This window comes from Hyla sarda, chromosome 3 (assembly GCF_029499605.1).
Source record: "Hyla sarda isolate aHylSar1 chromosome 3, aHylSar1.hap1, whole genome shotgun sequence".
Taxonomy (NCBI): domain Eukaryota; kingdom Metazoa; phylum Chordata; class Amphibia; order Anura; family Hylidae; genus Hyla; species Hyla sarda.
Genome location: NC_079191.1, coordinates 351,678,648 through 351,702,694, shown reverse-complemented (window position 1 = coordinate 351,702,694; position 24,047 = coordinate 351,678,648). Strand labels below are relative to the sequence as shown.

The 24,047-nt window shown below is 42.8% G+C and overlaps 1 protein-coding gene across 7 annotated transcripts in view; it reads left to right on the top strand.

Moving 5' to 3' along the window:
• Positions 1–24,047, top strand: part of NINL (ninein like) — a 138,260-nt gene that overhangs the window by 36,086 nt on the left and 78,127 nt on the right. For 3 of the 7 annotated variants that reach the window (XM_056567553.1, XM_056567554.1, XM_056567560.1), the window contains 2 exons: positions 1,744–1,843; positions 6,280–6,446. In XM_056567553.1, the coding sequence (XP_056423528.1) occupies positions 1,744–1,843; positions 6,280–6,446 (267 nt within the window). The other 4 variants (XM_056567556.1, XM_056567555.1, XM_056567557.1 and 1 more) reach the window with 4 other exon arrangements.

Sequence of the window (24,047 nt, the reverse complement as noted above, 5' to 3'; positions counted from 1 at the left end):
GCAGTATCTCCAACTATCCCCAAGAGCCGCAGGAGGGATCGCAGCATCCCCAAAGAGCAACAGCATCCTGACAAGCATCGGTCCCGGGGCGGTGAGCTGTATCATTCTACTAACTGTTACAATTGCCGGCAATTATTACAACTCTGCTACCAAGTGATATAACAGCGCTGCAGGACATTGACATGCTTTAATGAACTGGATACTGACCTATTTAACTATTCACCAAAAGACTTATTAGACTGTGGTTATATTGCTATACATAATAGCCCCATTGGTTGCTATTAGTTACCAACATCTAAGGAGGTCCAAACTCTAAAGAGGACCATTCGTTGGATATCTTTTAATTTTTGATTGGTCTCAGTAAGACTTTCATATTTTAAATAACATCTTATATTTATGTATAGTATATTTTTATTTTATTTGCAATTTTATCCATACTATATTATTTGTAGGCAATGCCGTGGCTCTACAAGGGCCCTGTAAGTCACGGTACTTACCACGTCTTACAAACAAATCTATTATTATAATTAATAATAAATATTAATATTTAACATATCAAGCCAGTTGTGTCCACACATCATTTACCCTGAGCCCCAATTTTTTCTTGTAAATTAGTACTATTTTCATTCACCTTGGGTATAGGTGATTTTTTTGGGTAGCCCGGGTTGCTATTGGTTACGGTGAGAACAAAGAGCCACTCCAAATCCTCCTTTTAACCTGATTTACAAATCTGTTTAACTTTCTGGCACAAGTTGATTTGAAAATAAATAAATAAATAAAGTTTTCACGGGAGTACCCCTTTAATGTTTTTGAGGAATCTAAAGCAAAGCCCAAAGACCTGGATTGTCATTATCTTGATGATTTTCGATATTTATTTAGCTTTAACAATATATATGCATAAGCACCTGTCAAGTGTTTAGAAATAATGTGTATTTGTATTTTCCTGTTTGATGTTCCTTTGCAGCTCTGTTCTTTGGAAGAAGCTTTAAAGAGTTTGCTGAACCAACAGAGTGTGACATTTCTGTATTTGATGTGCAACCATGTTCAACAGTTTTAGTTTTTTCTCTTTTTTTCATGTCTTTATACTTGCTGGATGTTCTTAAGATCAAATATTACAATTCAAGCAGCTTTTGTCATTTATGTACCGTATATAGATGCAACAGGCATTTTAGGAGGCTTTCTTTAGAAAAATCTTGGTAATGTCTTTGATATAGCAAGACTACTGTGAATAAAACAATGACCTTATTGGGGACTAAAGGTCATTCACTTGGAAAATCTTATAACAAGGCATTTTATAGCTGATAAGCTGTGCAATTTGTCAGCAAGTATTCCATTTCCCTGAGGTTACAGTTCCTATTGGAATTAATAGCTGTCCATATTTAAAGTGAACTAATCATCACTTTCATGCTGTGCGAACCTTGAGTCATGGGGGCGGTCACTGTGGATTCTTCCTGCCCCACCAGCCTTGGTTGATCTCTTCCTGTTTGGGTATAGGGAAAGATCTATCAAAAAGGCCACTGGAGCAGGTTGATGAGTTGTGGTTCGGGTAGCATGAATGTGATGACAGGTTCCCTTTAATGGGCCCTCCAACTTGGGAGTTGCTCTGTGCAGCAGATCTTTGCTCTGGCTAAAGATGATTATCCTTAAAAGAGGACCCCCCATCTCCTTTTTATGTTTCAGGTTGAGCATCGGAAACCTAAGTAACATTTGAAATAACATATATATATACTTTTTTTGTTCTAGGTCAATTTTGAGGAGTTTAAGGAGGGGTTTGTGGCTGTCCTGTCATCAACTATTGACATCAGCATCTCCGATGATGATGAAAGTAGTTATTTAGAGCCTGGTAAGACAATGTTTTCTACTATATTGTATAATGCGCAGTACAAGAAATGAATACTTTATACTCCGGTATACCAGTGTATGGTATTTCGCAAGTTTTTGACAGTAGATGGCGATGTAGCAGGTGGACAGGAGTGAGTTGCAATAGATCTGTATACTTACTCTACATCTTTACATTTTTATTATGGTTTCTATGTCATTCTTGCACAATGCACTTTATTTAGCAGTGCAGAAAACTAAGTAGGTGCCATAAAATGTAACTTTTAATAGGTTTAAATTTGATTTAAATTCACCACAAAATAATATTTAGGGTAAGTGTATATAAGGTGATCCAATCACCAAAAAACAAAAACAAAAGGGATGGGACACACAGATGCAGCTCCCCTATGGTACAAACAGGTCCAGATTTCTGTACACCAAAATGACACAGATGAACCCCTTGCTGTAAAACCAACGCGTTTCTGTTCATTTAGAACTTCATCAGGGGTAATTAAAGGGCAAAGGTATTAGACCACAAAAAAATACAAGGTGTCAGACAGAATAATAAGAAAAACCGCATATAAGCAGCAGGCCCAGTTATATACAGGATAAAAAGAGCAAGCGCATTATACAATTATACCCCTGCAGGAAGGATAACCTGCTTTTGGACGATACCAGATACCCAGGGGATAACAAATGAACTCTTCTCCTCACCATACCATTTAGAGGCAGAAGGTCCAGCCTAAAATGAAAACAATATAGTGGCACTCAGTATAATTGATCAAATAAAACTTACGGATCCACAGTGCAGTAAAGGAAGATAGTACTCAATTAAACTAGGGATCGACCGATATCGATTTTTTAGGGCCGATACCGATACTTTGTGGAGGTTAGGGCCAACACCGCTGCAGATCATTGATTTAAAGCTGGCGCTTTAAAACAATGAACTGCAGCATCTTTAGCGGTGACAGAGACCGCCGCCGCCACCCACTTCTCTCCCCCTTCCTGTCCTGGGGTCCTATCACCGCCACCGTGACCGCCCCTACCACCACCGCACCATGCCGCACCCCCCACTGCATTGCCCCGTCCAGAGACGACCGCCGCCGCCACTGCCCCATTGCCTCCTCCATTCCCGGTTTTATAATTACCACTTACCAGTTCCAGGGTCCTCGCTACTTCTGGCTCCGGCGGCGTCCTCCTGAGCTGTCACTGTATGCACTGACGGTGACGTCGCGTTGAGGACGTCACTCGTCATTGGGCAGTGCACAGCGTAACACAAGACGCCGCAGGAGCCAGAAGTAGCGCGGACCCTGGGCCCCGGGAACGGGTAATTATAAAACCGGGGATGGGGGAGGAAATGGGGTAGCGGTGGGGGGTGCGCCGCGGTGCGTGGGGGGGTGGGGGCGTTGCTTTGGGCGGGGCATTATCGGATTATCGGCAAGGTAATTGCCGATACGATAACGTCCAAAATCGTGAATATCAGCCGATAATATCGGCCAAACCGATAATCGGTCGATCCCTAACTTAAACTAAAGATGAGGGCAGTTTAGGTGCTGCCTAAGAAAGGACCATGCAAGAGCAATAGGCTGGGTCATATTAGACCAAAAGGCGCAGTCCGCTATAATAAAAATAGATGCACACCAGCGGTACTTACTTATCAAGGAACGGGGTGCCAAACAAACTCTGCAGTGGCAGAGCGCCCGTACAATGCCGGGGAGCGCATGCCATGTGTGCACGCCAGCGTCTCTTAAGAAAGACGGCACTTCCGGGTATCGTAACGTGAGCGGCCCCCACGTGACGCCCATATTGGGAGCGGCTCAGAGCGCCGAAATAAACCGAGTGGTGACGGACGGGGCTGTCAATCAGTATACAAAGAGAGAAGAGGAACTGGCTCAATGGCAGGGATATGACAAGGGCTAAAAACAGTATTTAGCACACTGTTTCCTTTGCACCTAATTTTCAGAGAGTGCATTGCCCCTGTATATTTATAGGCCTTTGCTGGTATTTTTTGACCCATGCATACTGTTTTTTACCTTTTATCAATACTTTCTGGCAAGTTAGTTACACCTTGTTTCTCTTTGGGTGTATATATTGTTTTGGAGGGTTCACCATACAGTGGCAGATACGTTCAGGGGCTATTTAGCTGCATCATAGAAGTGGAACAACAAAAATGATGTCAGTGCCAAATGCCATTACATGATCGACTCCAGTGGTGCAGGCTACATGATTTTGTCTGCTACAGAGGCATTGGACATTCACACTGATGAGAACAGAGTGAATGGAGTTGTGCAATGAATCTGCCGCCTGTGAATTCCCCCTTAGGCTAGGCTTACACGGCTTCTTATGTTGCATAATTCCCAGCAGAAATTAGGTGACGTCTAGTAATATTGCGCATCTTAAAATGTGAGGATCTATGTTTCCTGGTCATATTTTTATATTAAAAAGGGAATAAGTCTGCATAAAATATCTGTACTTCTGATCGGTTCATTGGACTCACAGGAAGTAATTATCTATACAAAATGGGTGGTGCTGTGCTCTACCAGTCAAATGATCATGGACTAATTGGTGGGGCTGCTAAATTTCAGACTTAAAGGGGTACTCCGCTGCTCAGCGTTTGGAACAAACTGTTCCGAACGCTGGAGCCGGTGTCGGGAGCTTGTGATGTCATAGCCCCACCCCTTCATGACTTCACACCCGCCCCCTCAATGCAAGTCTATGGGAGGGGGCGTGACTCCTGTCACGCCCCCTCCCATAGACTTGCATTGAGGGGGCGGGGCATAACATCATGAGGGGGTGGGGCTATGATGTCGCAAGCTCCCGGCTCCAGCATTCGGAACAGTTTGTTCCAAACGCCGAGGAGCGGAGTACCCCTTTAACTAGATGGGACAGATTTACTATTGCAAATTTGCCATAATTTTGGCATATTTTACCTGCCACGTTTATTTTAAGTTTTAGACACTTTTTTTTTTTTTAAAGATACTTTTCCCCAGTGTCTGACAAAAGAGGAATGGCTTATGTAAAAGGGGCATGGGTTTGGAGAAAGGGGTGTGGCTTAAGTTGTGACACTATGTGCCAAAAATGGGCAAGAGTTCTGCGCACTAGTCTGGCTTAGTTTAAGCTGACAAATAGTTGGTCTAAACTTAGACTAGACAGTCTAAGAATATGACAGAGTTATCAGACAGCATGATACTTTGATAAATGTGGCACATACAGACTGTAGAAACTAACAACAAGAAGAGACTGCATTAGTACCTTTTTAATTGCATGCAGCCCGAAGTATATTGAGCCAATTACACATGGTATAGAGGAGAAAAAACAATCTGTGGTGCTTTACCATCGAAAAAATAAGGCCAAAACTAGGTACATTATAGAAGAAAAAATAATGGCACCCACCAGATAGTAGATAAAATCTTTCATAACTTTATTTAAATGTCCATCATAAAAACAAACTCGGGCCTTGGCTAAGTAACAGGAGAGCTCTGGAAAGATTGCTGGTGTGGCGACAGCTGTTTCACAACTACACTGCTGTTAGGATTCGACAGGCTGGATCCTCTGTGTCAGCGAGGGATTGGCGTGGACCGTACCGGTGGACCGGTTCTAAGTTGCTACTGGTATTCACCAGAGCCCGCCGCAAAGCGGGATGGTCTTGCTGCGGCGGTAGCAACCAAGTCGTATCCACCGGTAACGGCTCAACCTCGCTGACTGCTGAGAAGGCGTGGGGCAGAAGGACTAGACAGAGGCGAGGTCAGACATAGCAGAAGGTCAGGGCAGGCGGCAAGGTTCGTAGTCAATGGTAACGGCAGAAGGTCTGGAACACAGGTATGGCAATCACAGGAAACGCTTTCACTAGGCACAAGGGCAACAAGATCCGGCAAAGCTGGGAAGGGGAAGTGAGGTTATAAAAGGCGTGGAGCAGGTGTGAGCTAATTACACTGATTGGGCCAGGCACCAATTAGGGGTGCACTGGCCCTTTAAATCTTAGAGAGCTGGCGCGCGCGCGCCCTAGAGAACGGAGCCGCGTGCGCCAGGACGTGACAGCCGGGGACCGGGACAGGTAAATGGATTGGGATGCGATCCGCGAGCGGGCGCGTCCCGCTATGCGAATCGCATCCCCGTCGGCAGTGTCAGTGCAGCGCTCCCGGTCAGCGGGTCTGACCGGGGCGCTGCAGAGAGGAGAACGCTGCGAGCGCTCCGGGGAGGAGCAGGGACCCGGAGCGCTCGGCGTAACAACTGCATTGTAGCTGTAAAACATTTGTCACCTGACCAGCGAGCTAGACTGTATATAATCTAGTTGACACTGTTTAAGAATTAGATAGTTTTAGTAAATCTGTACCAGTCTCTGTTAATGTTAGTTTGGGGAGTACAATAAATATATGATCATTTTACATAAGTTGTCAATCATCATATTTATTTTGCTGTGGTCCTTTGAATGTTCCAGTATTTTTTTCTATTATTATTTAGTTGTCCCTGAGGAGGTACAGCCTAAATTTGTAAAAGGGAACAAGAGATATGGCCGACGTACACATCCTGAGCGTGAAGGTGCTGAAAATGAGAACAAGAAATATTTACATGATAAGGACCATTGGAAAAGTCAGCTGAGGCGGTCTTCTTCATTGGAGAGCGTAGAGGTAATAGTGATTAATTGTACGAAAATGTAACAAATGAGGACGCAGTATGTCTTATTCGGATATTAGCATTTCATTCTAACAATATTCACTATTTTTTTCATTGAAGATTTTAGTCTGTTAGTTTGAAAATAATTGAAACAAATTCATGTTGTCCAGTTTTAACTGTGAGAATACTTGATATACGGTATGCATCACTAACGACCAAATAATAATCCTCATACATCAGGTGTATAAAGAGCGATACAACTGGCTTATATATTTTTGTTGGGGGAAAAATTGCCAAGTAGATGCAGAATCAGCTGAATAATCACAAGAGACTGGGGAGGGAGGGAGCTCCATGGGGCTGAATGGAGGTGCTTAGGACCTAAATCCTCACAGGGACAAAGTTTATGGGACAGCGAGACAAAGATCGCTGAGAGACAGGGAATAAAAGTATGCTACCACTCCCTTATCCCTGATTGTTCTCCTGATCGGTGGGTGTCTCAGCACTGAACCCCAACCAATACAAACTTTAAAATTTTTTTACAATTTTTTTTTTAAATGACAGGTACATTTTATAAGGTTTTATAGAAGAAATACAAAAGAAAATAATGCCTACTCACTTAATAAGTTATAGTTGTATATGAACTGGGGGGGGGGGGGGGGTCACAGTTTAAATCGGAAAAGTCAGATTCAATTTTAGATGTCTTGGCAAAACATTAACCTTTCTTATATACTTCATAAGAATTTTTTTTTTTTTATAGAAATCATGGCTTTATAAAAGCATGGCTTTGTCCAACTAAGGCGCAGGCATGGACAAAGTCCAGTAAGTGAGGGTGGGCTAGCACTCCTCTGTGCTCTCTCCTGTCTGATAGTACTCATCTGTGCTCTCTCCTGTCTGATAGAACTCCTTTGTGCTCTCCCCTGTCTGATAGGACTCCTCTGTGCTCTCCCCTGTCTGATAGGGCTCCTCTGTGCTCTCTCCTGTCTGATAGTACTCCTCTGTGCTCTCTCCTGTCTGATAGTACTCCTCTGTGCTCTCTCCTGTCTGATAGCACTCCTCTGTGCTCTCTCCTGTCCTTTTAGACACAGAGGAGTGCTATCAGACAGGAGAGAGCACAGAGGAGTGCTATCAGACAGGAGAGAGCACAGAGGAGTACTATCAGACAGGAAAGAGCACAGAGGAGTCGTATCAGACAGGAGAGAGCACAGAGGAGTCCTATCAGACAGAAGAGAGCACAGAGGAGTGTTATCAGACAGGAGAGCACAGAGGAGTGTTATCAGACAGGAGAGAGCACAGAGGAGTGTTATCAGACAGGAGAGAGCACAGAGGAGTGCTATCAGACAGGGGAGAGCACAGAGGAGTCCTATCAGACAGGGGAGAGCACAGAGGAGTCCTATCAGACAGGGGAGAGCACAGAGGAGTCCTATCAGACAGGGGAGAGCACAGAGGAGTTCTATCAGACAGGAGAGAGCACAGAGGAGTGTTATCAGACAGGAGAGAGCACAGAGGAGTACTATCAGACAGGGGAGAGCACAGAGGAGTTCTATCAGACAGGAGAGAGCACAGAGGAGTACTATCAGACAGGAGAGAGCACAGAGGAGTACTATCAGACAGGAGAGAGCACAGAGGAGTACTATCAGACAGGAGAGAGCACAGAGGAGTACTATCAGACAGGAGAGAGCACAGAGGAGTACTATCAGACAGGAGAGAGCACAGAGGAGTCCTATCAGACAGGAGAGGGCACAGAGGAGTCCTATCAGACAGGAGAGTGTACAGAGGAGTCCTATCAGACGGGAGAGAACACAGAGGAGTGCTATCAGACGGGAGAGGGCACAGAGGAGTGCTATCAGACGGGAGAGGGCACAGAGGAGTGCTATCAGATGGGAGAGGGCACAGAGGAGTGCTATCAGACGGGAGAGGGCACAGAGGAGTGCTATCAGACAGGAGAGAGCACAGAGGAGTGCTATCAGACAGGAGAGAGCACAGAGGAGTCCTATCAGACAGGAGAGAACACAGAGGAGTGCTATCAGATGGGAGAGGGCACAGAGGAGTGCTATCAGATGGGAGAGGGCACAGAGGAGTGCTATCAGATGGGAGAGGGCACAGAGGAGTGCTAGCCCTAACTTACTGGACTTTGTCCATGCCTGTGCCTCAGCTTGAACAAAAGCCATGATTTTATAAGCCATTATTTCTATAAAAAGGAAATACAATTTTCTTGTTAAAGGGGTACTCCCACCCTAGACATCTTATCCCCTATCCAAAGGATAGGGGATAAGATGTCTGATCGCGGGGGTCCCGCCGCTGGGGACCCCCGCATTATTGCATGCAGCACCCACCTGTTTTTTCACCGGAACCACTGGAGGGTCTGAGTCGCGACAACGGGAACGGAAGTCTGTGACATCAGGACTCCGCCCCCGTGTGACGTCACGCCCGTCCCCTCAATGCAAGTCTATGGGAGGGGGCGTGACCCTCCATCGCTTCCGGACAAGAAACAGGTGGGTGCCGCATGCAATAATGCGGGGGTCCCCAGCGGCGGGACCCCTGTGATCAGACATCTTATCCCCTATCCTTTGGATAGGGGATAAGATGTCTAGGGTAGGAGTACCCCTTTAAGTATATTAGAAAGGTTAATGTTTTGCCAAGATGTACAACATATAAAAAGTTTTGGTATCTGACAGTGCCCATTTAACTAAGGAACTCCATGATTTCTATATATGTCCCTGCTGTATAGGGAACGTGCTATCTAGTAATTCCTGTGATCACTGTTGCCAGGTTCTGTTTGAAAACAGGCAGTCTCACTCTCTACATTGCGAGAGGGAGGTTTCAAGTAAAATATATAATTTTGCAGATTTGTAGCTACAGTGACCATAATCTGGCTGCAGCTCTGTTGTATCTTTGACAGCTCTGCCAAACATTTAATACATCTGCAGAATTTATAGGAAAAGCTTTGCATAGGTTTTCTACTCAAAGGAGTACTCCATATCAACCAGCTTTGATAAGTTCAACAGATTTGTAAATTACTTCTATTAAAAAAATCTTAAACCTTCCAGTACTTATCAGCTGCTGAAGTTGAGTTGTTCTTTTCTGTCTGACAACAGTGCTCTCTGCTGACTCCTCTGTCTGTCTCAGGAACTGTCCAGAGTAGGAGCAAATCCCCATAGCAAACCTCTGCTGCTCTGGACAGTTCCTGAGACAGACAGAGGTGTCAGCAGAGAGCACTGTTTTCAGACAGAAAAGAACAACTCAACTTCAGCAGCTGATAAGTACTGGTAGGGTTAAGATTTTTAAATAGTCATTTACAAATCTGTTTAACTTTCTGGACCCAGTTGATATGAAAAAAAAATGTGTTTTGGACCGGAATACCCCTTTAAGGATCTATTAGCACCAGGGGCCTAACTATATGGGGAGCAGTGGTAGCAGAAGCACTTGGGCCCTGGTAGCTGAGGGGGGCCAAGGCACCTCTGCCACATAAGACACCAGTATTTAAAATGGGCCATGGTAGGCAGAGGACACTGTAAAGTTTAAAATTTCTACTTCAGGTTTGTTTAAAATTTTTCATGGGAGTTTCCCTTTAACTAACCAGTAGTCTGTAATATTCAGTGGTTTTCCAAAGTAATTGATGTGTGGCAAACGGGAGTATCTAAAAGAGTAGAGAATGATCTTCCAAAAAGATAACAACCTGATTCATGCCCTTCACCACATCTGTCTGTCCTGAAAGCCTAAGACTTTGGCTGGTTTCACTACAGGCAATCATGGAGGTCTTGGATACTACGTTTTCTTTGTACTTCTTAGGCCTGAGCTTTTCATGTTACAAGCGATGTCCTCCTGCTCCACTCCTTGGGCACAACGTCATGGCATCACTCATCAGAAGTCCCAGCAGTCACTACTGCTCCCTGACTTTAAGTGGCTGCAGCACCAGCTGCCATTGTAAGGTCAGGCAGCACTGGCCATGGCCACTTAATACCGTGACCAGCGGCTGATGCTGCAGCCAAACGGAATGGTCCTACGATGTCCTCCCGCTCCACTACTTCATGATGGCACTGTGATGGAGGATGCTCATTGCTGTAAGAAACAGAGCTTATCCCCAGACACACCCAGTGCTTCCAAATTACTGCCAGGATAATGAACCGAACCCCAATATTAAAGGGAGGGAATTACGATGGTATAGTCATGAAGGATTCACGGAAACCAAATGAATGTTAAGAATAATTAAAGGGTACCTCTCATCAAAAAAACTTTTGATATATTATGGATTAATGTATGCAGAATAACTTTACTATTGCATGTTATTAAAAAATATGCTTCTTTCTATTTAATTTTCCACTTTGAAGAAATGACCACTAGGGGTCTCCCTACCAGTCCTGGCAGCAAGCATTTCAGACTCATGCTGGAGTCCTAAACACTACGAGCTGCCAGTCTGCTTTGTTCACAAAGGAGAACACTCAGAGCTGCCAGCCTGCTTTGTTCACAGCCTGTTTGGCTGTGAACAAAGCAGGCTGGCAGCTCTGAGTGTTTAGGACTCCAGAATGAGTCAGAAATGCTTGCTGACAGGACTGATCGGGAAAAATACAATAGAAAGAAGCATATTTTTCATTAACATGCTATTGGAAAGTTATTCAACATTCATTAATCTAAAATATATCAAAAGTTTATTTGATGAGAGGTACCCTTTAATATTTTCCACAGCATCCCTCATCTGTCATTCTAAAGAATGTATCTCATATGGACAGGGTCTGAATTTACCATATTCCGTGGGCCAGAGTGATTGCTATATGGACGCACCCTTCTGAGATAGGAATTCTGATCACCTCTTTAGACAACATTAAATAAGAGGGAAACTGGATGTTTCTAGGACATGAAATTCCAACAAGAAACAAGAGGGGCCCCTACGTCAATTTTAATGGAGTTGCAGGTGAGATCCTTCTCTACTTCTCCCTGGAGGAAGCTAGAATTATTAACATGTCCTGGAGATCTAGGCCCCACACCAAACCGAAATGTCTATGATAAACAGTAAAGATGAGCGAACTTACAGTAAATTTGATTCGTCACAAACTTCTCGGCTCGGCAGTTGATGACTTTTCCTGCATAAATTAGTTCAGCTTTCAGGTGCTCCCGTGGGCTGGAAAAGGTGGATACAGTCCTAGGAGACTCTTTCCCGGGAATGTATCCACCTTTTCCAGCCCACCGGAGCACCGGAAAGCTGAACTAATTTATGCAGGAAAAGTCATCAACTGTCGAGCCGAGAAGTTCGTGACGAATCGAATTTACTGTAAGTTCGCTCATCTCTAATAAACAGAAACGGTGGAGCTTCTTCTACCTAACTAGTCCAATAGACCCATCCTGCTTAGGAGTTGTCTTCAGGATCCCCATAGAGAGAAATCTCTTCATCGCAGGAAATAGAAGAGGATGATGTAGTCTGGTTCTTCTGAAGGGGAAGACTGGGCAATACCCATTTCTTCTGCCGCGAGGAGGGGCCGGTAGAATTCCTTTTGCCCCCCCCCCCCCCCCCCCCCACATTTGTCTGGTCTTTTTGTGAACTACTTGAATAGAGGAAAGGGCATACCCTGAACACAAAGGGGGGTATTTATCAAAGGATTTATGTGTTTTTGTTTTCACGTAACTTTGGCGCAATACTTTGGCGCAGTGTCTTTTTGCGCCAAAGTTTGGTGCATCTTCTCCACTGTCGTTTTTACAACTTTCTCAAAATCACACTGCATATGTCCACAATTGAGAAAGGGAGGGCTCACTCCCGAAACGCGTCTTGTCCTGTCTGTACCCCTTTTTGTATGTGTTTCAATAAAATATTGTTACATAATACTCTGGGTACCATCCACTTTCTTGCACCATCCGAGCAGCGCCGACGAAAAGGGTTTTTTCCTGTTTCTTCATACCGTACTTTGTTTCAAAATCACACGGTCCTGTGTGTGATTTTAACTTTTTAGTCAGTAATTCATAATTTGCGCCAATCGATCTTTGGCAAAATTTTGCGCCTTTTTAGGTTTTTTTTTGGCGCAAATCACCGCCAAGAAATGCCAGAAAATGTAAAGGCGTCAAAATACATTAATAAACATTTTTTTTTGAAAGCAGCGACGCCTCCGGGGCTGCGCAATACTATCCTGCGACATAGTTGTCTCTGAGGAACCTTCACCCTCCGTTGAGCCAGCATTGGACATGGCCACACAGGTTCAGGAAAGGTAAGCACTAAAGCAGTGGTCTCCAACCTGCGGACCTCCAGATGTTGCAAAACTACAACTCCCAGCATGCCCGGACAGCCAACGGCTGTCCGGGCATGCTGGGAATTGTAGTTTTGCAACATCTGGAGGTCCGCAGGTTGAAGACCACTGCACTAAAGTAACAAAAAAAAAAAAAAACTACCCAAGTTGAAAATAAAATCCATTTCACATGGTGGCTATAAACCCCACAAAAGAAAATAACTCATGTCGCTTGCTGATATACTGCAGGAGGGACTCCGAAATGGCTGCTCTACAGGGTAAAATACGCATCCTCTGTGGTGGTAACTTCTGTATAAAAGGCGCTGTGAACAGCTGATTTCAACATTTGCGCCAAAATTACTAACAACTTGCACCAAATGATAAATTTGGTGCATGTCCACGAAAACCAAAGTAAAAAAAAAGGGTAAAAAGAAACTGTCAACAGGCAAAATTGATAAATACCCCCCAAAGTCCCCCCCTGTTCTACTTATTAATAAATGACCTGTCTTGATTTAGAAAAATCTTTTATTTTCCAAAACACAATCGTTTTTGTACAGTTCCCCAGAATGTATAAGACCATCTCCAATTCCTTAGTCTTGGTTATCTGGGGAGACTTTTTTTTCCCCCATCTCTGAGAAAACAGGAATAGAAAGAAAAGAGCCCCTAAAGATAAATCGATATAAAAGGGGGCTGGGTGGTCATGTGGCCTACTCATTCTCAGTCTGCTGGATAAGATCTGAACAATTTTTACACACAGAAATGTACCTATATTGTTGTTGTTGTCTTTATTTTATTTTTATACAGTGGTCCCTCAACATACGATGGTAATCCGTTCCAAATGGACCATCGTTTGTTGAAACCATCGCATGTTGAGGGATCCGTGCAATGTAAAGTATAGGACAGTGGTCTACAACCTGCGGACCTCCAGATGTTGCAAAACTACAACACCCAGCATGCCCGGACAGCCGTTGGCTGTCCAGGCATGCTGGGTGTTGTAGTTTTGCAACATCTGGAGGGCCGCAGGTTGTAGACCACTGTTAGAGGAAGTTGTACTCACCTGTCCCCGCCGCTCCGGACCGTCACCGCTGCCTGGGATGTCGCCGTCCATCGCTGTCGCCGCATCCCCGAGGTGTCCCCGACGCTCCGGCAAGGCCTCTGCTTCCCTGGCATCCACGCTCTCCGTCGCCGCCATCACGTCGTTACGCACGCCGCTCCTATTGGATGACAGGACGACGTGCACAACGACGTGATGACGACGATGGAGAGCGCCAACGATGCAGGGGATCCCGAAGAGGACACGCCGGAGCCCCGAGGACAGGTAAGTGATCGTCAGCGGACCACACGGGGCACCATAAAAGGCTATCCGGTGGCAGCTGAAGCAGTCTGATAGCCGTTTATGCGATGGCCCCGACATAAAAAAGCATCGTATGTTGATGCTGCCTTCAACATGCGATGGCCTCTGAGAGTGATCGTATGCTGAAATGATCGTATGTTGGGGCCATTGTAGGTCGGGGGGGGGTCACTGTATATTCATTTTTTTTACTAAAGAAGTCAATAAAATCAGGTTGCAGCTGTGCAGGCAACCAGTTGCATACTTTTCTTTTCCAGTGTACTTTAGTATTTACATATGTACAACAAAGAGAAATGTCCAGCGCTGCTCCCGTTAAAAGAATGAAGTTTATTCCGAATACACCAAGGTACAAGACTGTAAGGTAGACACAGGTGACGCGTTTCGGCTGGTCAGAGTCTTCGTCATACCCATGCCATACTCGTCACAGAGCCTTACATATGGTAGTGCTGCAAAGCTACGGAACTACTTTAGTGACCACTACAATAGTATTACAATTGCATGTTGGGTTGGCTTTGCTTCCTTGGAACAGCTGCAGGTCTCAGCGTGTTGGATATAGGCCAATTAAATGCTACTATTGAAATCTGCATTGCAGTATTGCATGTACAGTGGTATTTTCATACAGTTTTCAGGATCAATAAGGAAATAAACATGACCCGAGCATGACTACAACCTATAGCACATGCCATCATTCAGAGAAGCTGGAGCATGAAGTGCAGTTAAACCGCAATCTAAGTGCATGGGGCGACAGGGAAGTCCGGCCAGGTCAGCAACACAAGGGCAGATAAGTACAAAATCATTAGACTAGGGTGTTATGTGTGTGTGTGTGTGTGTTTATATATATATATATATACAGTATATATATTTAGACCCACTCCTCATCCCATTCATTTGAATGAGCCGGATGGAGTCAGTGACTTCGGTCGGCTCATTTTTGCACCGTATCAGTTTTCTTGTCGGACTAAAAATCGTGGCAGACGGCAGCCATATTGCATAATCGTAGTGTGAATGTAGCCTAAGACTGCATTTTCATAGTTATTAGTATTTTGGGGAAGATTTATCAAAACCTGTGCGGAGGAAACGTTGGCCAGTTGCCCATAGAAACCAATCACATTGCTTCTATTATTTTTAAAAAGGCTTTTGGAAAATAAAATAAGAAATCTGATTGGTTACTATCGGCAACTGGTCAACTTTTCCTCTTCACAGGTTATGGTAAAACTCTCCCATTTGTGTTTTAAATCCTTCCTAGATTTTTTTATTTAGCTCTTGTTAACAGTGACTTCTAATAGTCAGGTTTTTAAGGCATAACTAATACAAATGCTGAGGTATTTCTGTGTCTTACATAGAGAATAATGGAGAGAGACTGTAAATGCACAACCACTTCTACAGGATATAGTGTGAGTACTCTCTCCAATCCAATTGTCGGGGAAAAAAATAGTAAGTTGAAGTTTTACAGTCCTAACACAAGGTGGCAGCATAGGCCATTCACCATAGAGATGCCTGAAAGGTGATTGATGTCATAAATCCATATTAATACACTGAGGATTCTTCCACTTTTATCCGCAGATACTGGAATTTTACTCGCACTGCATGTCTTAGGGGGTTTTAATGTCCTATTCAAATATGTCAATCAGACTAATGGCTGTTGTGTATTTTATTGGTTATTTGTATAGAGCCATCACCTTGCTTGGTGCTAAACATAGCATTATAAAAGACATAACATCATAACATATACAGTAGGGAAAATCTTTCTGTATATGAGTTTACATTCAATGAGCAATATAAAGGGGATGCAAGAGGTCACGGAATGGAATGAACAGTTCTAGTCAGGTCAGATGGAGGTTGTGGACTCATTTTCAAACAAAAGTCCAGAAAATCCATAAATAATGGTAATGCAGCAATAATTTACAGTGCTCCTAGCATTTTTTTTTTCATGTGTACCCCCTTGGTGCTGCTGCCGCCAGTCTGTGCTGCTGGGGTGGGCAGTGGACAGAATTTGTCTCCTTCCCCCTCTGGAAGCTGACAATATCATCCCTTCTGACATTCCTTGCAGAAAGGGTCTTCTCAGCTATACTGTCATGTTACTGCAAAGGGTCTGGTCCAGAGGATCTAAATAAAGCTATTTCTCTTGGCTTAGTGAATAAAGAATCACTATGCAGAGACCTGGCTGGGGGGGGAGGGTGACTGAGCATGTGTGTCCTCCAGCACTCAGCAGAGTATGTGGCCATGCACATTGCTATACACATTGAACACCAGGTTGTGTTATATTATGTAATTAAATACAACTCTTCACTAGATAGTTATTAATTAAAGGGTTTACAACTTATCTCCTATCCAGAGGATATGGCAGAAGTGTCTGATAGCAGGGTGTCATAGTGCTGTACTCTGCTGTCTCCGGCGCTCCCATAGAGAGTGGGGGCAAGTAGACCCAGCTCTGTGCATAGGGAGAGTAAGGTGCCGTTCTGGATATAAGGGATGAGTAGTCAAATGCTGGATAACCTCTTAAACAGAATATAAGTGGCAAGCATTGTTTATTTTTTATGAACTTTTCAGTGAATATGATATTTACTTGTGGGGCGGCTCCTTTAAAGGGGATGTCTGTCAACTTACTTTTATGGACTAAATAACATTTTTTTTAAAAATCTTTACTCAAGAAGGTTCTTGCTCAGCCAATCTCTTTATGTCCCATTTATTAGAATTCAGTTTGTTAGCTCAAACTCAACGGGGTTGACTTATAAATCTTTTTTAACTTGTTATTGGTCTAATTTGCATGTTTTTTGTGGTTTTGAGTTTTTTCCCCACATTTTTTTAATTAACAATACAAGCGATTTCTAAAGATTTGTCTATGTAGGCCACTTTATATACAGTGGTCATTAATTTATCAATTGCAATTTGTAAAAAATACGCAAAATTACAAAGCAATGGGCAGGGCCAGATTATCATTGGAGCATTTGGAGCTCATGCTCCGGGCCCCGCATTGCCAGGAAAGAAAGGGGGCCCCGCTCCCTCTGCATCATGCAGGTCCTGGTCGGCAGTCACTAAAAAAACAGGGATCTCCACACAGAACATAATGGCAGTGACTGCTCGATAAGGACCTGCTTTGTACCTTCTGAATGCTGGAGGGGATGATGTCTTTGAGGACCTGTGGTGATGTAATGATCATGTGACTTGGGGCGGAGCTAGAGTTCCCAGAGCAGCCAGGAGAGCAGAATGTATGTGGTGAGTTATTCCTGCAATCTGTTGGTGAGAAGTCACTGTATATACAGCAGTGTTTCTTAACCACAGTGCCATCAGCTGTTGCAAAACTCTGGTCCACTGACACCATACAAACACATTAAACTACTTAAATATTATTTACTTATATTGTATCTTATTGAATTAAGATAAGATGAATAATAATGTGTGGTAGTTTGGGGGTGTAGGTGGTGTAGCTGTGCAGTGATGAAAGGGTGTTGGATTAACCCTTAACTGTCGTGATGCCAGGGTGCGGGTTCTTTCTCTCTCTCTCTCTCTCTCTCTCTCTCTAATATATATATATATATATATATATATATATATATATATATATAATGTCCTACCACCAACCGTCCCAGGAACGATAGGGAGGAATAAAGGATTGTCCACAACCGGAGGTTTAGTAAACTGTAGATAACTTTACTGCAGCTTTTATGCAGGTTGATAACGGCAAACAGTCTATACAGCAGAGTAGTCTGTTAGTTCCTCACAGTTGGTTGGGACCTTGTAATATATAAGCTCTGAGTCTGGAATTACGCTGTTCCGCTGGATTTAGGGGAATTATTTAGGTCCAGCAGTCACACAGGATTAACAGGATTTAGATTTTGTAGACTCCCGGTTAGTAAGCTGCGGAATTGGTAGAGGCTTCAGGCTTAGTTTTGTCTTGTAGGTTTGTACGGATCTCCTCTCTCTCTGCTAGTCCGTAACCCAAGAGAGCGATGATTAGGTAACAGCTCCCTTATATGGAGAGGGGCAGGCTTAGAGCTTATTGGTTCCCACCAGCTGTCGGTCTTTTCACAAAGCATTATGGTACATCATGTGACCACATCACGTGCCCTGAAAGGTACCTAAGCTTAACTTAACATTAGACTTATTAGTCATGTGACCTAAGGTCCTGGAAGTACTATACACATGATAAAATATATACAATTTATATACATCAAACACAATAAAATTAAAGAAGGAAGAGGTGACAAGGGGTTATTCCACTAGGAGGATCATACCGGTACATAGGAACTCTGACTTTGGGGACTTAGCACACAAGGTACGGTACAAGGTACGGTACCGGGATACCACAAATGTGTCCACATGCGTCATGTTTGCAAGGTATAGAAATAAAGTATCTAAACTAAGTGAATACACCCCTGACATTTTTTGTAAATATATCTTTTTATAGAACACTGACTCTACAGTGCCACAATGTAAAGCAATGAGTGCACAATCTGTAAAGCAGTGTTTAATGTTGCAGTCTCCTCAAAACACTGCCAGCCTTGGCCCAAGTAGCCATTTTTACTCCTAGGTATCATGTGAGTCGTTAATGTTACAAGGTCTCAGGTGTGAATGGGGAGCAGGTATTTTACGTTTGGTATAATCACTCTCACACTCTCTAGTACTGGTCACTGGAAGTTCAACATTGCACTTCATGGCAAAGAATTCTCTTAGGATCTGAAAAAAAAATTGCTGCTATATAAAGATAGCTTAGGCTATAAAAAGAGATTGCCAAGACCGTGAAACTGAGCTGCTGCACGGTAGGCAACACAATACAATGGTTTCACAGGACAGGTTCCACTCACGAGAGGCTTCACCATGGTCAAGCAAAAAAAATGAGTACACACATGCTCAATGTCATAGCCAGATGTTGTCTTTGAGAAACAGACGTATGAGTGCTGCCAGCAATGCTGCAGAGGTTGAAGGTGGGGTCAGTCTGTTGGTGCTCAGACCATATACCACACTTTGCATCAAACTAGTCTGTATGGCTGAAGGAAACCTCTTCTAAAGATGCAACACAAGAAAGCCTGTAAACAGTTTGCTGAAGACAAGCAGACTAGGGGCATTACTTACTAGAACTATGTCCGGTGTTCTGATGAGACCAAGATAAACTTATTTGGTTCAGATGGTATCGAGCGTGCATAGCGGCAACCAGATAAGAAGTACAAAGATAAGTGTTCCCTGCCTGCAGCCAAGCAAGGTGGTGGGAGTATCATGATCTGGGACTGCATGAGTTCTGCTGGCACTGGGGAGCTACAGTTCACTGAGGGAACCATGAATGCCAACATGTTCTGTGACACAAAAACTACAGATCACGGCACAAAAAAGGAGTCCTCATACCGCCCCATATGTAGAAAAATAAAAAACTTATAGGGGTCAGAAAATGACAATTTTAAACGTATAAATTTTCCTGCATGTAGTTATGATTATTTCCCGAAGTGCGACAAAATCAAACCTATATAAGTAGGGTATCATTTTAATCTTATGGACCTATAGAATAAAGATAATGTGTGTAATTTTTACCAAAAACATGTACTTCGTAGAAACGGAAGCCCCCAAAAGTTACAAAATAGCGTTTTTCTCTTCAATTTTGTCGCACAATTTTTTTTTGTTTCGCCGTAGATTATTGGGTAAAGTGACTGATGTCATTAAAAAGTAGAATTGGTGGCGCAAAAAATAAGCCATCATGTGGATTTTTTAGATGCAAAATTTAAAGAATTATGATTTTTTTAAAGGTAAGGAAGAAAAAACGGAAGTGCAAAAACGGAAAAACAATCAGTCCTTAGGGGGTTAATGGCTGTGTGTTGTGTAATTTGGAGAGAACACAACTTTAATCCCTTAAGGACACATGACATACTGGAACGTCATGTGTCCACTCCCGATCTATAACGCATCATAGCGGGTCGGGCCCGGCCTCAAACAACGGCCGGGACCCGTGGCTAATAGCGTGCGGCATTGATCGCGGTGCTGCGCGCTATTAACCCTTTAGACGCGGCGTTCAAAGTTGAACGCCGCGTCTAAAGGGAAAGTGAAACCATGCTGGTTAGCTCAGTGGGCTGTTCGGGATAGCCGCGGTGAAATCGCGTCATCCCGAACAGCTTACAGGACAGCTGGAGGGTCCCTACCTGCCTCCTCGCTGTCCGATCGCCGAATGACTGCTCAGTGCCTGAGATCCAGGCATGAGCAGTCAAGCGGCAGAATCATCGATCACTGGTTTCCTTTGAGAAACCACTGATCAATGTAAAAGATCAGTGTGTGCAGTGTTATATCTCCCTATGGGATAATAATGATCAGTATAAGAGATCAGTGTGTGCAGTGTTATAGCTCCCTATGGGAGCTATAACACTGCAAAAAAAAGTGAATAAAGATCATTTAACTCCTCCCCTATTAAAAGTTTGAATCACCCCCCTTTTCCCATAAAAAAAAACACAGTGTAAATAAAAATAAACATATATGGTATCACCGCGTGCGGAAATGTCCGAATTATAAAAATATATTGTTAATTAAACCGCTCGGTCAATGGTGTACACGCAAAAAAATTCCAAAGTCCAAAATAGTGCATTTTTGATCACTTTTTATATCATGAAAAAATGAATAAAAAGCTATCAATAAGTTCTATCAATGCAAAAATGGTACCGTTAAAAACTTCAGATCACAGCGCAAAAAATCAGCCCTCATATCGCCCCATACACGGAAAAATAAAAAAGTTATAGGGGTCAGAAGATGACAATTTTAAACGTATTAATTTTCCTGCATGAAGTTATGATTTTTTCCAGAAGTCTGACAAAATCAAACCTATATAAGTAGGGTATCATTTTAATCGTATGAACCTACAGAATAAAGATAAGGTGTCATTTTTACCGAAAAATTTACTACGTAGAAACGGAAGCCCCCAAAACGGCGTTTTTTTTTTTTCAATTTTGTCTTACAATGATTTTTTATTTTTTTTGTTTCACCGTAGATTTTTGGGCAAAATGACATCATTACAAAGTAGAATTGGTGGCGCAAAAAATAAGCAATCATATGGATTTTTAGGTGCAAAATTTAAAGAATTATGATTTTTTAAAGGCAAGGAGGAAAAAACGAAAATGCAAAAAACTGAAAAAACCCCGGTCCTTAAGGGGTTAAACACTGTTATACAGGCTGTGCACTCACTACGTTACATTGTAGCAGAGTATAATTTCTTTAGTGTTTTATATATCAAAAACCATTTGGACCTCGCGACCCTCAGGGACAAGATAAATTCAAATATTTACAAAAATGCATCCTGGGTCCTGCCAGAAGAGGGTGTAAAGTGCTTTCCCTGCTGTCCTAAATATAAGGAGGTCACTTTTGGGTAGTGTAACTCTTGGTGAAGGATTGTTGAATGCTACACATGCTTCAATGATGATGGACCCAAAGACATTTTACCCAGCTGACAGACTTTGAGAGGGGGCATATCTTTGGACTGAGAAAAGCAGGATGGTAGTTTAGAGTAACTGCCCACCATCTGGACCGTTCTGACCAATTTGATAGGAGGTATTGGAAGCAGTGGTTACGTGAGGGCACACACACATAGCAAACAGGCTGTGGACAGCCAAGACAAACCTCCAGTAGAGAGGATCGTTTAATCTGACAACAGGTATGAGCAGCTGCCACCACCCAGACATAGGTGACACAGGTGCTTAACAGAATGATATTTTGTCCATTATTATGTCCTGCCATTGACTGCCAGCCACCATCATGAACAAGAAACCAGGACTGGTCTTTACTGAAACCATATCGTATTAAACGGTTCCGTTTTGGATCCACCGGTGGTCAGGTGGGAGTATGGAGGTATTGAACAAACCTTTTTCCCCCCATTCTACACCTGCAGTATCTTAAAACTAGTGTTGAGCGGCATAGGCCATATTCGAATTCGCGAATATTCGCGAATATATGGACGAATATTCGTCATATATTAGCGAATATTCGCATATTCGTTATACCCTCGTTTTATTTTCGCATATGCGAATATTCGCGTATGCGAAAATTAACATATGCAAATTAACACATGCGGAAATTCGCATATGCGAAAATCAGCATATGCTAATTTTCATATATGTGAATTTCCGCACGACATTCTCACACAGTAGTATTAGAGCCTTCTTTACACCACACAAGCTGGAAGCAGAGAGGGATGATCACTGTGATGTGTACTGTGAAGAAAAAAAAAACAAAAAAAAAAAAAACGAATATTCGTAATTACGAATATATAGCGCTATATTCGCGAATTCGCGAATATGCGATATTCGCGAATAATATTCGAATTGCGAATATTCGCGAGCAACACTACTTAAAACCCTAATGTAAACGTACTCTATTCAGCTACATGAAATGGATCCATCACTTTGTTACTAAGTGTACGCATTGACCCCACACCAGTAGTTGAATAAAGTTTAGGTTCAATACTCATTTGGATCTTACCACTAGGGAAGTGTTGTGCCCTGAGCATATCTGACCAGGGGTACCCACTCTTTGTCACCAGATATCTGTCCCATTGAATGCAGTCTCTTCTTCATTTGTTCTTGCATCCTGTCTGTGTAGAAGATAGGCCAGGTGTTCTCCTATACAAGAAACAAAAGAACCATTCAAGTGTGCTGTCAGTCTACCAGTCTCCCATGATCCATAAGTAAACAGATTATCACTTCAAAGTACATTTTCTCATAAAGTTTTATAATAGTTGTATGTAAATGTACTAATACACATTAGATTAAAGGGGTTCTCCACATAAGGTGATTTTAGTACGTACCTGGCAGACAGTAATGGATATGCTTAGGAAGGATCTGCACTTGTCTTGGGCTAAATGGCTATGTCATGAGATTATCATCTGTGTCTAGCTTTTTGTGAACTGGTATTTCCTGTTTGACTTTTCTTTTTTTGACTACAAATCCCACAATTCCATTTTCCTCCCTCCCACACATCAGCCACCCCACCCATTGAAACATAAATAAGCTGCATCCATCAAAAGACCTGTGGTTTTCAATCAGGGTGCCTACAGCTGTTGCATTAGTTGTAGATTGATCCCTCCACCCATTGAAGCAGACAGGCTCCCTGTCATCAGCTGACTAGTGAGTCAGGTCTTGACCGCATTGCAACCTGGGAAAAATCCGAGACAGCAGTCATTTTGTATGCTGTTAAAAATAAATATTGGGGTGAAAATCACATAAGAATTGTGAGAAAACCATCACACACAGGTACAGACACTATATTATGAACTACACTAACTTTACAGCCCCTGTAGCATAGTCAAATAAAAAAAATCCTGGAATACCCCTTTAACATAAACCATTTTCAACAGGACGGTATACTATCTAAAATTTTTGGGGTGTTCTAACTCTTTCCCTGATGGCAGACATTGGGGGGGGGGGGGGGGGGGGGGAGAAGGATTCATGTGTTGGACTTGTTCTTTTTGGAAGATAAGCAACAGATGAATAGCTATTGGGTGAATGAGCATATGGCCTCCTTTAAAACAAAGAATTTGATGAAAAGGTGGGGTACATGAATGAGGATTAGTGTACTGGTCCAAAAATGTATTCTGTTTAATGTTTCTGAAACAGAAGTTATGCTTTCAATTATTATTATTATTATTTTATTTATTTTTGTACAAAACCCGCCAGTGTCTGAAAAAAAATAATCCCAACAAGCATTTATTATTTATTATTCTAGGCCAAGTTTGTACTGCATTATTAGGCTTGTTTCACACTACAAAATTACTCAGTTTTAAAGATCCGTATGAAGTTCCATCTGAAAATCAGCCGAAAACGGCAGTTACAAAATCCCATTATAGTCTATGGGATTTTTCTAAAAGCCGTTTTAACCCGTTATAGCCAGTTATTAATAACAGCCGTTATTTTGTGACGGAAGATAGTAACGGGAGAAATAGTGCATGCATTACTATCTTCCGTCACAAAATAACGGCTGTTATTAATAACGGGTTAAAACGGCTATTAGAAAAATCCCATAGACTATAATGGGATTTTGTAACTCCCGTTTTACAGCTGATTTTCAGACGGAACTTCGTACGGATCTTTACA